An 18,289-nucleotide genomic window follows, 5' to 3' on the forward strand; every position below is an offset into this window, starting at 1 on the left:
CTCCCTATGAGAAAACCAAACTAAAGAAGATGTGAGCTGGATTCCTTTTTACACCGTGAATTTCTCAGAGACAGCATACATTACCCTCAGAGCACTCCTTTACTACCAACTTCATGGCTTGTTATCCATAGGATTGAGCCTTAGTTTACTCATCCATAAAGTGGAGCAATACACCCACCTTACATGCTTTACAGAATTGGTAGAGGAATCAATCGTGATTATGTTTATGAAAGCACCTTGAAAACTCAGATGAGGTCTACAAATACCAGGTGTTCTGTTATTCTAACTCATTTTAGTGCTTTTCAAAAGGGGAAAGGTAGGAAGATCAATGTGAGAAAAAATGTTGAAATCTTTTACAGGCAATAAATCTTCTTCTCTGCTACAGCATGAAGCCACACTGAACCAAGTCCACTGTTAGGTTAGTTGAAGGCTGTTGTTAAAATGAAAATGTCACTGTTATTTATAGTATAAGGCTTACCTGTTTCCAAATAGGTTTTCAGAAGGCATTAATTTATTGCCAATGCTGTATCTTGTATCACTTTGGCATTTGACTACGGAGGGAATGAATCACAGAGGAAGGTAAGTTTTAAATAGACTTGGGGACAGGAAGAAGCATCTGGATTAAACAGCCCCTCCAGGAAGTCAGATTCCTGTGGGTACCTGCAGGGACAGGCACTGGACAGCCACGGGTTGGTCAGTGAGGGAACTGTGTCCAGGTGGTCAGGTCTCGTTGAAGTTGAGCCCCAAAGAGGTGAGAGATGTGGGTGAGAGGCTACCAAAACCTGGAAATAGAGTCTGCTCAGTGGTGTAGAGAAGGTCACCTTGAGAGAAGCAGTGCCCTTCAGCCAAAGGGCACAGCCAGCCCCAGGCAGCCTCCCAGGGAGGCAGCGAGGGCCTGACTCTCCTCCACACCGCAGCTCTCTGGGTGAGAGCTCTCCCCTTCGGCAGAATGGGAAGCTCCAGGGCAAGGTAGCCTCCTGGGAAAGAGAGAAGCTCTGGAGCAGCAAATGAAGAGTTCCAAGAAGTGTGTGTGCCAGGAGAAGGAGTCCCGCACAGCAGTGCACCGCAAAGGCTGAGGGAGAAAGGGAAGTTGTGCTGAAGGAAGAAGAACTCCAGTAAAAGGGAATTGGGGTCAGGTGTGGTGGCTCACACCTGTAATTTCAGCACTTTGGGAGGCTGAGGCGGGTGGATCACCTGAGGTCAGGAGTTTGAACCAGCTTGGCCAACATGGTGAAACCCCTTCTCTGCTAAAAAATATAAAAGTTAGCCGGGCGTGGTGACGGGCACTCGCAATCCTAACTACTTGGGAGGCTGAGGCACAAGAATCACTTGAACCCGGGAGGCGGAGGTTGCAGTGAGCCGAGATCGTGCCACACAGGAATTGGACACCATGCACAAGTTATTTCAGATATAAACCCCAAACCCCCTGAAATGTTCTGCATCCCCTTAGTGGGTTTTTTTATAACCTATATGGATCCCACACGAATTTTGGGAATCCTCAAAACGTGCTCGGTTTATCAACGTCCCTCGGAGCCCAGTCAGTGTCATCTGTATTCCTACGTTGTCAGAAAGGCAGCTGCATGTAGCTAAATGGTCAATTCTTGTCTTTATTCAGATTGAACACATTTAAAAGTCCAATATTTTACAGTACATATCCTAAATTTAGCAGTTAATAAAAGAACATTTGAATTCCATTGGCGCCCCTTTTAACAATAATGAACAAAGATGATGCAGTATAACTTAATGGAGAGCAAAATGCATTTTGTCAAGAAAGTGAGAGAAAGGGGATTCAAGGAATTATGTTCCCTGAAGAACCATTCTCTAAAGTAATGAGGAAGGCTAATCTGAGCCTTACTGACTAAATAACTGCAAAATAAGATAAGTGATAAGAAAAAATCTTTAGTGTTTTTCAGGTTGAAATTCATCTTTGGGGCCAATTGCAACTGCAGATGTCAGAGGGCCTCTTAATCATGTTATGCCCTGCTTTGAAAACATTGCTGGCTCAACAAGCACACAGATACAAAGCAAATTTCTAAAAATGCCGATCAAGGCTCTCTGACATCTTAGTACACTTCATCCCTGAATGCAATCACCCCTACATTGTACTATCCCAGGAACCAAGCCCTTCTACAAACATGACTCCCCTCATTCTCTACTCTGCTTCAACTGCCCTTTTTTTTTTTTTTCTCGCTCTGTCACCAGGCTGGAGTGCAGTGGCGCAATCTCAGCTCACTGCAACCTCCGCCTCCTGGGTTCAAGCGATTCTCTCGTGCCTCAGCCTCCTGAGTAGCTGGGATTACAGGCGTGTGCCACCATGCCCAATTAATTTTTGTATTTTTAGTAGAGACGGGGTTTCTCCGTGTTGGCCAGAACGGTCTCAATCTCCTGACCTCGTGATCCGCCTGCCTTGGCCTCCCAAAATGTTGGGATTACAGGCATGAACCACCCCGCCCGGCCTCAACTGCCTTTTCCATTGCCTCCTCCTTTCAAAATCTTTCTCATTCTTCAAGACTCAGCTCAAAAGCCACCTTTTCCGCTAGTCTTTCTCTAGAGAAGTCTTGCAGTTGAAATGCCTCCTTCTGCTGGACTCCCAGAAGAAGTTCCCATACCTCTGATATGGTACTTCTCATGTCCTGCTATTTATGCTTGTTATATGAATACCTTTCTCCTAGTCACACAGGGGATCGCCTGAGACTTCTCTATCCTGACCTCAACATCTAGAATGGAACCTAGTCCCGTTCCTGGCATGCAATCAGTGTGTAACTGAATTTAATTAAGCAGGTTTTGCTCCATATACCAGTACTCTCAGAGCTTCCTCAAATTTCAGGTAGAAAATAATTATGTTATTTCATGCACTAGAAGGTATAATTCACCTGCTTGTAGTCTTTGGGTCAGGGAGGTGCTATTTAATGCTCTAAAAGACATAATGTACACAATGAAGTAAATAACTCATTTAGACCACTAGAGCTGAACTTTAATACATTGCCACTTCTAGCACACAAGTAATCTGAAGAAATGAATGGCTATCCAACATATGAAAGCAATTATTTGCTTCCTGCTGGAAGGATCAACTCCAATATAGTTATGCTATATAATTGGAAACAGCATGAATTTGATATTTGAATCTGTCATTTGGTATTTTTAGGGCAGATAAATTTATCTGGTATTCCGGATGTGGATGAGTATAATTTTCAAAGGTGACTATTCCTAAGATTTGTTTGTTTCTAAAGGGTTTCAATGTTCTAAGAAAAAAAAAAGCAAGAAATCAGTTCCTACATTTACAGTTATAATTACTTAGAAGTTCTGAGCCCATATTTAGCACATATTAGTAGTGTTTCCAGAGATTGATATCCAGTGGTCCATCTGCTAATACATTAATATGTGACCAGCCCCTTATCTAACAGGCACACACCAAGTATGTATGTATTATTTTCAGTGTTAATCGACTTTAAGCCTTCATGAAGACTGAAGATGGTCCCTTCAGCAGCCATACTTCCTTTCATTTGGCCTTGGGGCTCCAGTTAACTCTGCTGATTCTATACCCTTTGCCGCCCCCTCTCCCACCCACTGCCACAACTCCTCTCCACCCTCCACCATCCCCCTCCATCTGGACTCGGATACCATCTCTTCACAAAGCCTTCTCCAGTCACGTCTCCCACACTCATCTCTGCTCACCTTTAAAACACTAATTTTAAATGAGCAATGTTAATTCAATACATAAAAATGGACTGGCTTGCCTTGTTCTTCAGTTTCATATGTATTAGCCTAGTCTTCTCAACTTGATTATAAGCCCCATGAGAGAAGAGACCACTTCTTAGATTTCTTTCTTTTTTTTTTTTTTTTTTTTTTTTTGAGATGGAGTCTCACTCTGTGGCCCAGCCTGGAGCGCAGTAGTGCAATCTTGGCTCACTGCAAGCTCCGCCTCCCGGGTTCACACCATTCTCCTGCCTCAGCCTCCCTAGTAGCTGGGACTACAGGCGCCCATCACCATGCCCAGCTAATTTTTTTGTATTTTTAGTAGAGACGGGGTTTCCCAGTGTTAACCAGGACAGTCTCGATCTCCTGATGTCGTGATCTGCCCGTCTCGGCCTCCCAAAGTGCTGGGATTACAGGGGCGTGAGCCACTGCGCCCGGCCCACTTCTTATATTTCAAACCAATTTCTCAATCTGTTCTAAGGGGTGTGGGCAGGAAACAGAAACCATCAACTTGGGCTACAGTCTGGCTGGCAATCTTTCTTGCAAAGAAACTTTCTTTGCAGTTGTATTAAATGTAGAGAAGAAAAGGATGAAAGGTAATATGACTCTTCAAGAAGAATAATTGAACAGTGAATGGTGACATGCTGTTCTCCAAGCTCAAGAAACACAGATGAAAAATAGACATTAGTGATAGCAAAAGGTCAGGTGCTTAGAAGAATTTCTGACCAAAATGGTGTAGATTAATTAGGAATTCATTATTTATACCCTACCTACTTCGCAAGGATAGAGGCAGCTGCTGAAGGGAGGCTATGGTGTCTACTACTGAACTGAGAGGCTGGAAATATGATTCAGGACTTAGTTTGGCTCTAACTTAACTGTGTGTCTTGGGCAAATCATTCTCATACCCTCATCTATAAAATGGGAATAATCTCATCAATTCTTGTGAGGATTAAATGGGATCATATACAATATATTTATGTGTGTATGTGTGTCTGTGTGTTTGCATATGTGTTTTATATATATGTGTGTGTATATACATATATATATGTAAAATTGTCAGATGCTTTACAGATGTTAAGAATTCTCTGTAGCCTATAAAAATCAAATAAATTCTCACTTAAATTAGGTTTCTATTTATCATAGGGAAACCTAGTCCATGCATCATAAAATTTAAGAGCTAAAGTTACAAGACAGACTTTCTATCAACAGCTGCCTAAAAAGAAATAGGTGCCCCCCCACCCCCAGCAGTAAGATTTGCCCAGCCTTGCCAGTTGTATTGTAAAAGTGGGAACCCCAACCTAGCTGACCTCACCTTCACTTCCAATCTTCACTTCCAATCATGATATTTTCATTGCTCCCCTGGTATCATTCCCTTGATTGATACTCAAGATCCCATTTTCCAGATGAAGGAGTGTCTCTGTGAAAGGTAATGTCAATTAGAGTTCTCCCAGGTAGTACAAGGCAGAACCCCAGGACAAGACCAGAAACTGGGTCCCATATACCAGCCACTGAGATTTCTCCTAATCCACACTGACACGAAGCCACGAACATGCTGGGCTGACCGCATGTGCTAAAAAATGAGTGTGGATCCATTAGGTTCTGAATCAAAGACCCTTCCTGCAGATTCCCACATGGGGATACATCAAAGAGCACATGGTCAGGGGCATTGGGCAGCCGCGCCTAGTGGGAAGCAGCACCCAGGCTGGCCCAGCACATCCTCCCACACCATTCCATGTCCTTGTTGACAGCTCTGGGCCAGCCATGGAGTCCTGTCTGCTGGGAGTTTTCTGCCCTTGGGTTCTTTTCAGAAATCTGACAGGCCCAATAAAGGCCTAGCGCTGATGGAGAGGAGCTGGCTCCGAGTTCTCCCAGCAGCCCAGCGCTGCCTCCACTGACACAATGGGGCCAGCTGTAATCACATTACACCCTCGTCTTTCATAATTACCCTCTTTCTCCAAGTGACAGAGCATCCCAACGGCAGGGAGGAAACTATTTTTAAACAAATTCTAACAAAAAAAAAGCACAAAAAAGAGTGTCATTTTCCACAGATATAGTTCTGGTTTATAAATCACCCCTAAGGACAGAGTGGGGACCACGAATGGCAGAAGCTGGAAAATCCAAATCTAGCACCAGCCACCCAACCCCAGGAGGTCACTTCTCCTTCCCTGCCCAACAATCTTCACACTCATTTCTTTCTCCTTCCTGCACTTTTTTTTTTTTTCCCTGTGGCCCCACTGGCCCATGTTGGTCTTTTCCACCCCATTTTGACTCTGGGAAAAAAAGAAAAAGAAAAGAAAAAAGCTCAAAGGCATGTGGGTACCTTCTAGCTACTTCTTTTCCTCCTCACCTTCCCAGTCCTTCCTCCCAGTCCCTCAAAAGTCAGAGGAGGTCATGTGGGGGAGGAAGAGGAAAAGAAAAAAAAACTTTAGGTGGGACACAAGCTTCAGCCAACCTGGGTGACCCAAGTCTCTCCCCACAGGCCTCCCTAGAGGGGAGTGAGCACCTCACTAACAAGGCACTAAATCAGCCTTGAGGACGATCCTGTTATCCACCTCTTACAAATTACCCGGAGACACCTCTGATGCTGGCCATGATAATTGTATTGATAAGGAAGCTGGAGTGCAGGACATGAATCAATGGAAATGCACGGATCTCTTGAGTATCAATCTATCGAATTACTGCAACTCTCTTGCACTCCCATTTGTAGGGTCATTAACCATCTGTCTTGCTCACAACTGTTAGTGTATCATTGAGCCTTGGGTGTATTATCCATCCCTCAGGTTTATATTTTCACAGTCTACCTGCAAAACTCTTATCTGTTTCTCCACCAGCCTGGCACTCTTCCGCTTTTTTTTTCTCCTCCACCTTCTCTTTTTGTTTCTTCCTTCCCTGTTTTTCCCCCTTTTTCCCGTGTCTTAGTCCACTTAGGCTGCTAAAAGAAAATACCATAGACTGGGTGGCTTATGAACAAAAGAAATTTATTTCTCACCATTCTAGAAGCTGGGAAGTCCCAGGTCAAGGTGCTGGCAAATTCAGAGTCTGGGGAGGGCTCACTCTTTGGTTCTTAGATGGCACCTTCTAGCTGTGTCCTCACATGTAGAAGAGGTAAGGAGTATCCTTACCTCTCTTTTATTTTGAGATAGGATCTTACTGTGTCACCCAGGGTGGAGTGCACTGGCACAATCTCAGCTCACTGAAGCCTCAAGTGACCCTCCCACCTCAGCCTCCCAAGTAGCTGGGGCTACAGACACACACCATCACACATGGCTAATTTTTGTAATTTTTGTAGAGGCATGGTTTCACCATGTTGCCCAGGCTGGTCTCAAACTCCTGGTCTCAAGCAATACACCTGCCTTGGCCTCTCAAAGTGCTGAGATTACAGGCGTGAGCCACTGTGCCCAACTCTCTCTACGTCTTTTATAAGGGCATTAATCCCATTCATGAGGGTTTTGCCATCATGACTTAATCACTTCCCAAAGTCCCTACCTCCTAATGCCATCCTCTTGGAAATTTCAGTATATGAATTTTGGAGGGACACAAACATTCAGACCATGGCATCCTGCTTCTCCTACCACCAGTTTATCTCTTTAACTGGCCTAGTCCTGGTTCTAGTCCTGGAGTCTTACTCATTCTAGTCTCTTTGACTCATCTGAGATACAGGAAGAGAGTGAAGGGCAGAGAGGAGGCTCTGCTAGTCCCCTCGAGCCTTCTAAGTTGTTGCCTTTGGAGACAGGTTTTGCATGTGGTTTAAACATTACCCACTGCCTCATACCAAAGACACAGAATGGGTCCCAGAACAAGTGGGACCTCTCTAAAGGAGATGAACATATCCAATGCAGCACTTCCAGACATGCCACAGCATTAGGCCAGGCCTTCCTCATGGCAAGCTGCAAAATCTGCCCAACAGCATCACTAAAAAGTGCCAAAGAGGCTGAGCGTGGTGGCTCATGCCTGTAATCCCAACACTTTGGGAGGCCGAGGCGGGTGGATTACCTGAGGTCAGGAGTTCAAGATCAGCCTGGCCAACATGGTGAAACCCCATCTCTACTAAAAATGCAAAAATTAGCTGGGCATGGTGGCACACGCCTATAATCCCAGCTACTTGGGAGGCTGAGGCAGGAGAATTGCTTGAGCTTGGAAGATGGAGGTTGCAGTGAGCAGAGATTTTGCCACTGCACTCCAGCCTGGCTGACAGAGTAAGACTCTGTCGCAAAAAAAAAAAAAAGTGCCAAAGACAGAGGCCACCTGCATAACAGCCAGCATTCTTTGCAATACAGAAGAATAGGAGGTGGCAGTAGAGAATAAAGACAGAAGTGAAGTTTTCAGAGACACAAGAAAGAAAGCCACTTTGAAATAATTAAGTGACATGAGCTTAGCAACACTACAGGCACATTGATTAAGTGGGCATTTAATAAACATTAGTTTCCCTTCCCCCTTCAGCAGACCTCAGAGAAAGTGAGAAAAATGGAGCACCTCACGCCATTCATTCTATCTTCTTTCTCTGCCTTCCCCTAGAAAAGCAGCACAGGAGAGAAGCAGAGAGGTTGATGGTGGTGTGACAAGGGATGGATTATCATCCATCCCTTGGGTGGAGTTGGAGTGCGGGACACATTGGGGGATCTCAGAGAAGTGAATGAAGCCAGAGGGAGCCCATGAAAGGCCATGGGTTTCTGTAACTGCTGGCTCGGTGGAGAATTGTTCTGGAAAATGACAAGTTTAGAAAATGTCCCCCAGCTCCTCTAGGATCAAGGTTTACTGGGTTATAATTGCTCCTGATTTGGGGGACACTATAGAGGCTGGAGACTTTTAAACAAAGAGCCATCAAACAAGCCTCCTCTCAAGGAGGAGAGACTGAAGCAATTTCTGGGGAGATAGCTTGGATTGGTGGAGAAAACATTAACCTCGAAGTCATTCCTGTCAGCAAGTCCTAAATTTGAACCCAGGGGGAGAAGAGTGTTGACTTGTAAGAGCTCTAAGTCTTTTCATGAGATTGGTATGTAGACCCTAATTAAAGCTGGCTGGAAAACAGCCGCTAAGAGCACAGACCATGGTCAACAAAATCTGGGCTCAGTCTTGGCTCCTCTGCTCATTAACTGTGCAATCTTGGTCAAATCCTTTGGCCTTTCCTGAGATTGATTTTCTTCATCTTAAATAATGGAGATAAAAAGAGCACCTACCATCACAGGAAAATCACCACAGGGCCCTGCTGGTTGTCAGTAGCAAGTCTGATTGACTGATGCCCCATTCTGATTGGTTGCAGCCCAAACCATACCAGTCCCTAAATATCCTGACTCCTAAATATCACTGTTCCGTAGCTTATAGATTGCTGTGAGAAATAAATAAAATAATACAAGGAAAATGCTTAGCTTGGCCCAATTACTAATAGTATTTTTTATGGGCTGAATTGTGTCCGCGCTTTCCAAAGAACATGTGTTGAAGTCCTAACCCCAGAACCTCAGAATGTAACCTTATTTGGAAATAGGGTCATTGCAGATATAAGTAACTAAGTTAAGATGAGATCATACTGGAGTAGAGTGGTTCCTCTAATCCACTGTGACTGCTGTACTTTTAAGAAGACAACCATATGAAGAAACAAGAAGAACACAGTGCACAGACAGAGGCACAGATGGGAGTGATGCATCTACAAGCAGAGGAATGGCACAGGATGCTAGCAGCCACTAGCAGCTAGGAGAGGGGCATGGGGCAGATTCTCTCTCAGAGACCTAGGGAAGAATCAACCCTGCTGATGCCTGACTTTGGACTTCTGCCACCAGAGCTATGAGAGAATATAGTTCTGTTGTTTTAAGCCACTCAGTTTGTGATTATTTGTTACAGCAGCCCTAAGGAACTAATGCCATATTATAGTGGGTTGGCTCCTCAAAACCCACTAAGACCAAGAATTTATAAAGTATCAGGAAAGAGAAGACCTCAATGTTCATTTTAGCCCGATCGCTCATCTGATGCTTAACATCCCCTCTTCGACACTCTCATTAAGTAGTGTTTCCGCTTGTACCCGAACACTTCCAGTGACCAGGAAGTCACTACTTACAATGACACCCAGGTAACTTTCATTATTAGCAATGCTAGTCTGTATTTTGAGCTAAAATCTGTTTCCTTGTAGATTCTCCCATTTGGTGGAAACCACTTCCCTGGGACCTTTTGCCGTATACTTAGCATTTTACAACCCTTCAAATATTTGCATTCATTGAACAAGCCATGCTCTTGCACATATCACAGTTTTAGCAAATGTAAGTTCTTCTGTGTGAAATGAACTTTGGCCTTCTCCACCTAAAGAATAATCCATTAAAGTCAAGTTTGGTATTATCCCCTGATAGTGTAGGTTACGTGATGGGAAAAAGCAATCCCCAAATCTGGGCTTCAAACACCAAAAGATTATTTCTCACATGACGTGTTCTCACATGACATGTCCACTGTGAGTCAGCAGGAAACTCTGTGGTCACTCAGGGGCCCAGGCTGACAGAGCAGAGCAGCCACCATCTTGAACTCTGCCAGTCACCTCCAGAGAGAGAAAGCTCTAGGGTGTCTCCCATCAGCAGTGTTAATGTACCAGCCCAGAAAAGACACACCCCACTTCCTCTCACAATTCATCAGCCAGAACTAGTGCCATGGCCTCACCTAACCAAGACAGGGCTGGAAGATGCAGTCTTGGAAAGCCAGACCAGAAATATTTGGCAAGCGGCACTGATGGCCACCCCACCCACTCTGCGTGCCCCTCCTTGCAGCCCCTGGCAGAGTTGCTAGCATCTCCTCCAGCCTTTTCAGAGCAGTTGATGTATTTGTTAGCCATGGTAATTACCACATTGCATTGTCATTATATTTACTTGTGTTTTCATCTCCTCCATGAAAATGAGTTTCTCAAGGACAGGTTAGGGCATAATACATGTTTGATATGTGGATGCATTTGAGAACAGTGACCATCTATCCAGTGTGAAAGCCAAAGAACTTACAGGGGTTTACAAGGCTGGGCATGACCTGGCCCCCACTACTTCTCTGATCTTGTCTCCCCACAGAGCTCTCTTGTTCATTTGGCGCCAGCCACATTATGTCTCAAACTCACCAGGCCGGCCCCTGCCTCAGAGACTCAAACTCACTGTTCCCTCACTATCTATTCAGCTCACCACCCCACTTCTGTCGGGTGTCCTCTCAGCTGTCAGCTTATCAGAGAAGCCTGTCCTGACCATGCCCCATACAACGTCGACCTGCCCTGTTAACACTCCTGCTCCCTCCATAGCAGTTACCACTTCCTGACACAAACACAAACTCATATGTGTTGCATTATCACATGTTAAATATCACATAATTTGTATTATATAATACATTATATATGACATATATAATTATCTGTGGTATTTCTTTATATGCCCCAACCCACCCACCCACATGCACTTGAATGCAACTTCTATAAAGAAAAAGACCAGCATATAGTAGGTACTCAGTAAATATCTGTCAAATGAATGAATGATAAATGAATAAATGTACCCCCTGAGTCTTCACATCTTTGGACCAAAATGCTAAACTTATCCCTCTCATATTATAGGATTTTGAGTCCCTTCAACATCCCAGGCACCTAGAAGTGATCAATAATCAGTACAGTAAAGAGTAGAACAACATAGCCCCTTGTCTATCTTTTATCCTATATTTTAATTAATAAAACCTACATTTGAATAAGATTTCGGGGGTTACAAAAATCATACTGTTGACCAACTCATAGCAAGTTTAGTTATCAACTAAAATATTTAGTGTTTTTTACACATAAAGCTGTACCTTTCCCCCTCTATGTAATTTTGTAGCTGTCACTTTGGACCTAAAAGTGTAGGACCTAACATTTTTCTCTCTTAATTTCCCTGTCACTTGTCTTCCTTTTCGTTGATAATGTCATTTATTCACTCACTTATTTTGAGTGTCAACTATGTGCAAAAAAGCCGTTAAGTGCTATGGGGTGTTATGTGATCATTTTCCAATTCCCAGAAGAAAAAGTTATTTAGCAATATCCACATGGATCAGATAAACAAACTTGGGTCCAATGAGAAAGATAGCAAAGACCCCATCTGTGTATAAATGACTGACAGCAGAGCCATTTCTGGGAGACTTTCAATGATTGGAGGGTAGAAGTGATGCTCAAGAAAGTCACACCTAGAAAACCTGAAAGTGAGAAGGCAAGTAGAGCTTTGGATCAAAGGGGGCTTTAGGAGCTTACAGTTAGGAGGGCAATTTGATTCCAACATGTCACTCTACCTATTCCCAAGGTTTATTTACCTTGTCTGGAAATGACCAACAGATCATCATTTCCCACATTGCTCCAAGGATCTCACCCATCTTTGGACAAGGCTATGTTAAGGATTGGGCTTTTCTGCTGTCCACAAATGGATAAGACATTTCATATGTTCCAGTGATTTCAGGGAAGTCCTTGACTAGGGGAAGAACCAGAACAATTATTCCACTTGTCTGCAAACAATATTTATTTACGTTAGTTAATGCCAGGTACTGGGTAAATATTATACAGATAATTCCATTAGCCCTTGTAAGATAAGTACCATTATTATCTCCACTTTATAGATAGGGAAACTGAGGCACAGAGAGGGTAAGTGAAACTGGGGCACAGAGAGCTTAAGTGATCTTCCCATAGCTAGAAAATGAAAGAGCTGAGGCTTGAACCTAAACAGAGACTCTATAGGCTCCCAAGTCTGTAGTCTCAACAGCTCTGCTCTGGTCTGCTCCCTGTCCATATTGGAAGCAGGGACAGTCTAGTATATAATGTAAGGGCTGAATAATAAGGCATGATTTTATACTACGCACTAATACAGGTTACTCCTAATAAAATCAACCCTCAGGCATTTTTCAGAACTGAAATTGAACAGACCAGTATCTAACTTGAGGATAATGGAGAGGGATTAAATTAGTTGGAGAATGATTTAACCTTTTGCTCACTGAGCATTTTCTCATGAATTCATCTTTCCATCCTTCCGGGGATCTACTTATCCACTTATTCAACAACTATGCACTGAGCACTCTCGCCGTCCTGGAGCGACGGTCACACATTGCAGATAAGACACGGTCTGACCGACAAGGACTTAGCAGTCCAGGTGGGGAGAAGCAGGCAAAGGAAACCCACCGTCTAGCATGGCAAGTGCTGTCAGAAGTGGGGCCTGGAAGAGAGGGACATGAATTCAGCCTGCATTTGGGAGAATAGCAGAGGAGGCAGGAGGGAAAAGATGAGAGACAAATGCTCATGGAGAAAAGAACATTGAATCTGACCCTAGCAAAATTTTCTAATCATGATATTCCTGGGAAGATCTTAGAAATTACACAATTTCCATCAAAGGCAAGAGAAAATGGAACACTCTTTTCAAGAAAAGCCCTGGGACATAGTAATTGATAACACAGGTTTTGGAGTCAGACCTGCATTCAAATCTTAACCTCTCTTGGAAGAACTTCCTCCATTAGAAGATGGGGCTATTCATAGTGACCCATCATAAAGTTGTCCTGAGGGTCATGTAGGCTCCTGTGTGAGGGGCACAGCACAGTCTGTACTGAGTGCAAATGCAGTAAATCCTGGTTGTGACCTTCTTCTCCGACGCATAGTCACACTCACTTGGTCCCTTAGTCCTTAAACTTCTTAGTAGCTCTAACTTTTAGAACCAAGTTTTGTAAATCTCTTTTCTGTTTTGCATAGAGAATACAAAAGGAACAAAATTTCTGTAAAACTGATTTGCATCCCAGTGAGTTTATTGTACTCTATGGTTCTTGGTGACTAGGTAACCAGAAGAGGAGCTAATTCATTATTTTACCAATTTAAACAGAAACTTGGAAGAAAAGCACCTGGTTGTCACAGAGCATGAGGACTATACTAACAAGAAGATTAAAAGAAAGTTCAGCTCACACAGCCCTAGATAATCACAAACGTACCCAAGGATTATTAACAATCACAATTACCTGGAACTATATTACTTGCCTGGCTGGTTATTCTGAAGACAACTTGTATGAACAGATGAGCTGAGAGGAGGTCTTGAAGTTATTTTGAAGTGGCTGGCAGAGTCCCTTTGCAATAAATATCTGGGGAAATAGGAGAGGACACCCAAGGCCCCCTGGTCCAATTTCTCACCTAGAAGTGAAAAGAAACTCTGAGTTCTCCTCAGAGGAACAGCCCATCCACAGGGCCCCGGCCCCCAGCCCTCATGTTTTCCTCCAAGAACCATTTGCCCACCATGGGACCAGACCTCTGTGTTCTAGATAAGCCTTTTGAGAAAACAAAATAGTATGCAGAAGCAGTGTCCATTTTCAGGGGTCCAGTCCTTTAGGGAACAAAGTCCTGGACCTTTATGACATTGGTAGCCACTGTCCCTTCCTGACGCCCCCCTTGAAAGTCTCTTCTGGCTGCCTACTCCTGAGTTTTGTAGGCTTGTGCAGAGCCATGGTGCCAAGGCATAGGTCTCAGAGGTTGTCTCTTTCCTTGGTTTCCATTGCAGATTCCCACAACTCCATGCTGTGTGCTGCAGGCTGGTCCTGAACCCAGATCTCTGGCTGAGAGGATGGGGGCAGATGGGGAAACAGTGGTTCTGAAGAACATGCTCATTGGCGTCAACCTGATCCTTCTGGGCTCCATGATCAAGCCTTCAGAGTGTCAGCTGGAGGTCACCACAGAAAGGGTCCAGAGACAGTCAGTGGAGGAGGAGGGAGGCATTGCTAACTACAACACATCCAGCAAAGAGCAGCCTGTGGTCTTCAACCACGTGTACAACATTAACGTGCCCCTGGACAGCCTCTGCTCCTTGGGGCTAGAGGCCTCTGCTGAGCAGGAGGTGAGTGCAGAAGATGACACTCTGGCAGAGTACACGGGCCAGACCTCAGACCGCGAGAGCCAGGTCACCTTTACACACAGGATCAACCTCCCCAAAAAGGCCTGCCCATGTGCCAGTTCAGCCCAGGTGCTGCAGGAGCTGCTGAGCCGGATCGAGATGCTGGAGAGGGAGGTGTCGGTGCTGCGAGACCAGTGCAACGCCAACTGCTGCCAAGAAAGTGCTGCCACAGGTAGAGTCTGGGAGCTTGCAGCGTGGTCTCAGGAGGGGAAGGAGAGAGCTGAGCAGAGAGGGAGAGTGAACAAGAAGGACCAATGCACTTCCAGCAAAAATGCACTCCCAGCAAAACCCCGGCGTCTCTTCACACGGTCAAAGGAAAAAAGTGCCCTAGTCTGTAGCTGCCGGTTAATATGTCTCTAAGATCTAAATGCAGTTCTTCCCTGAGGGATTCAGTTCAGGGATTTTCTACACTGTGTAGCCAGTTTGAAATACATTAGCCTGATTTTGGGGGGATGAGTCAGGTAATGGTTCATCGGTTCAGCACAGCAACTTCGATGGCGAGCAGGGAATTTGATGTCTGTCTTCATTCATCTTTGGTTTTCACAGGCTGTTGAATTGATATCTATCCATGTTAACCTGAGGGACTAGAGAATGCAGACGCTCTGTTCACTCAATCGCAGCCTTTCTCCCATCTGAATAGATGATAGTCATTAAAGTCTCAGAGGACCTATCCCCATCTTCTCCAGTGAGATGGAAGTTTTAGCCCCTGCCCCCTCAAAAAGCACACAGAAGCGTATGCACACACACACTCTCTCTCTCACACACACATACTCTGTCTCACACACACGCATGCACACACACATGCTCTCACGCACAACACACTCACACAGCTTAGTGCACCCTCCAAAAGGCTGAAATCTCAGGGGATTTACTTCTAACATTGCCCACCCCCTAATTAGAAACCCTTATGAGTTATCTTTACCTCTCTGCAAGACATAATTATGTCTTCAGAATCAGAATTCCTAAGTTCAGATCCTGGCTCTACTGCTTCCTAGCTGATGACCTAAGCAGTTCCATATCTGTGCCTTCCTTCCCTCATCTACAAATGGTGCTAGACTAGAGCAACAAGAAGTTATTAACAATAAAAGCACCTATTCAGATGTCAGCCTGGCTTCTATAAGTACCATATAAGCAACAGCTGTTATCAGCTGACGCCAGTGAGCGAGAATTGTGTCTGTACCCCTTTGTGCACAGCTTTTCTCTCCCAAAAGTTACCTTAGACCCCTTGCAATTCAGTTCTTTGATGACAAGAGGCATTTGTCTTGAGTTCAAGCACTCATCTCTATAGGATCCATGATCTCAAGGCTTTCATGGGGATGAAAGCTGGAGGTGGCAGCGTGAAATTTTAACAGAGCCTGGATGGCCCGCAGCTGCAGAGGGGTATCTGACACATTCACCCTGAGACACAGCAAGTCTAGAGGCAGTCACTGAGAACTAAAATATTTTGTGGGTTCCTCTCACCTCCTTCTCCTCCCCATAACCAACATTATAAATAAAATAATCTGAAGAACAGAAGAGCAAGTCCAGTTCTCCTGTGCTTCAATGACAATGGTCAGGTCAGCTTGTCTTTTCAATGGAGCAGGAGAATAGGGGAAAGTCCTAGGTTTCCATGAGCATGGACTCTGCAGCTCAGGAAGCTGGGGCTTCTATAAGTGAACTTTTTGCCAGCCTTCCACCAGGATCCCTGGCAAACGTGGGAAAAATTTGCAAGGAAGAGCTAGGTTAAATAATGTCAGTAAAGTATATTTTCATGGGGGCGGCATGAAGTGGCAGAATTAAACAAGGATGTAACTTATTAGACTTCATATCCTCAGGGCCAAGTGCAAAGAAGGATGCCAGCAGGTACTCCATTTGTATTTGTTTAATACGTTTACTTGAATCATGCTAGGCAGATAAATTAGCCACTGTAGTTATCCCACAGTAAGGTCTAGGACAGAGACATGCATAGAATCCCAGAGGGGTCATAGCAAACAGTAACTAAATGAGAGTGAGGTCCTGGGGAGCCTTTGAAGTAGCTGTGGAGCTGGGTTTTGATGAATGAGCAGAGTGAGTCAGATGGCAGGCAGGGAGGGAGCGAGTGGGACAGGTTTGTAACACATAAGACCTTTCTCTGCACAGTGGACTCAGTGCTCAGCCTATACCCCCTTAGGTCCCTCACAAAATCCCATAGCCAGCACCTGGGGGTCCTGATGAGAAGGCTGTCCTCAGTTTGTTGGAAACTTCTTGGGCTGCCCAGAGAGAGAATGAGGGACTGGGGGATTTGCATGCCCTCAGGGACATAGACCTTAACCCACAATGAGATGTGACCTGCATTGCCCAGAGCGCCCTGCAGAACTGAACCCAAGTGACTCTCCTGGGACTTGGCTTGATAATGCACCTGGGCTTGAGCACGTTCCCTTCCCAATTTTCCACTCTTCCCTACCAGTTTTTTCTGGGAACACCTTCCAATAAATCACTTTTACATGAATCTTTAGCAAAGACCTACTTCTAAGGACTCCATCCTAAGACACCTTAAAGGTCAGCTTCTGGAGGACAAGGGACCAGATCTCATTCATCTTTGCCCCCAGCCCTGTGCTAGGCACAGACAGCCCATGCTAGGTGCAATTATTTGTTAAATTGAATATGTACCAAACTATTTTGAGCTTCACTCTCAACAACAGAAATCTGGTCAGAGAATGAGTAGAGAGGCCTTTGCCCATCCTTCCCCAGCACCATTGACAGGAGAGGCCACTGCTGCTCTTTGACCTTCTCCTTGACCATTCCAGGACAACTGGACTATATCCCTCACTGCAGTGGCCACGGCAACTTTAGCTTTGAGTCCTGTGGCTGCATCTGCAACGAAGGCTGGTTTGGCAAGAATTGCTCGGAGCCCTACTGCCCGCTGGGTTGCTCCAGCCGGGGGGTGTGTGTGGATGGCCAGTGCATCTGTGACAGCGAGTACAGCGGGGATGACTGTTCCGAACTCCGGTGCCCAACAGACTGCAGCTCCCGGGGGCTCTGCGTGGACGGGGAGTGTGTCTGTGAAGAGCCTTACACTGGCGAGGACTGCAGGGAACTGAGGTGCCCTGGGGACTGTTCGGGGAAGGGGAGATGTGCCAACGGTACCTGTTTATGCGAGGAGGGCTACGTTGGTGAGGACTGCGGCCAGCGGCAGTGTCTGAATGCCTGCAGTGGGCGAGGACAATGTGAGGAGGGGCTCTGCGTCTGTGAAGAGGGCTACCAGGGCCCTGACTGCTCAGCAGGTAGGCAGGGGAACTTTCTGGGGTGTTTGGCAAGGGGGGTCCAGCAAACTAGCTGGATGCCTACAGTTAGCTTGGGAAGAAAGATGAGTGAGAAAGTGAAGTTTAGGCGAAATAATTCTTAATTGAGTTGTACTCATTTGCTTTCCAAGAGAGCTGATTTCTTGAGTCAATAACAATTGATGAGGCAGATTAAAAGGGATAAAGAGTGGAAATAGGAAAAGGTCAAGTTCAGGCTGAGAGCTGGATTGTTACCCCTGAGATTAGGAAAAAAGGCAGTGGTAACAATGATGATAACACTTCATTGTCCTTGAGGTGGGGGAGGGTAGGCAGTGAAGTCATGGGACCAGCTTAGGCAAGGCCATTCTCTAACTCTGAGGGATCCCAAGCGTTCCACCTGCTCAAAATTATCTCCCTCACCAGTTGCCATATTCCAGGAATGCCTTCCACAATGCCACTGCAAGAGATGGTGGTTGG

The 18,289-nt window shown here is 45.2% G+C and overlaps 1 protein-coding gene across 2 annotated transcripts in view; it reads left to right on the top strand.

Annotated features, from left to right (window-relative positions):
* TNR (tenascin R) overlaps positions 1-18,289 on the top strand; it is a 443,154-nt gene that overhangs the window by 335,808 nt on the left and 89,057 nt on the right. Inside the window, exons 3-4 of one of the 2 annotated variants that reach the window (XM_003258925.4) lie at positions 14,184-14,745; positions 17,339-17,815. In XM_003258925.4, the coding sequence (XP_003258973.2) occupies positions 14,247-14,745; positions 17,339-17,815 (976 nt within the window). In that variant the 5' untranslated portion in view covers positions 14,184-14,246. Of the gene's footprint in view, positions 1-14,183; positions 14,746-17,338; positions 17,816-18,289 lie in introns of those variants that run through there. The other variant, XM_030823942.1, reaches the window with a different exon arrangement.

This window comes from Nomascus leucogenys, chromosome 12 (assembly GCF_006542625.1).
Source record: "Nomascus leucogenys isolate Asia chromosome 12, Asia_NLE_v1, whole genome shotgun sequence".
In the NCBI taxonomy this organism is placed as follows: domain Eukaryota; kingdom Metazoa; phylum Chordata; class Mammalia; order Primates; family Hylobatidae; genus Nomascus; species Nomascus leucogenys.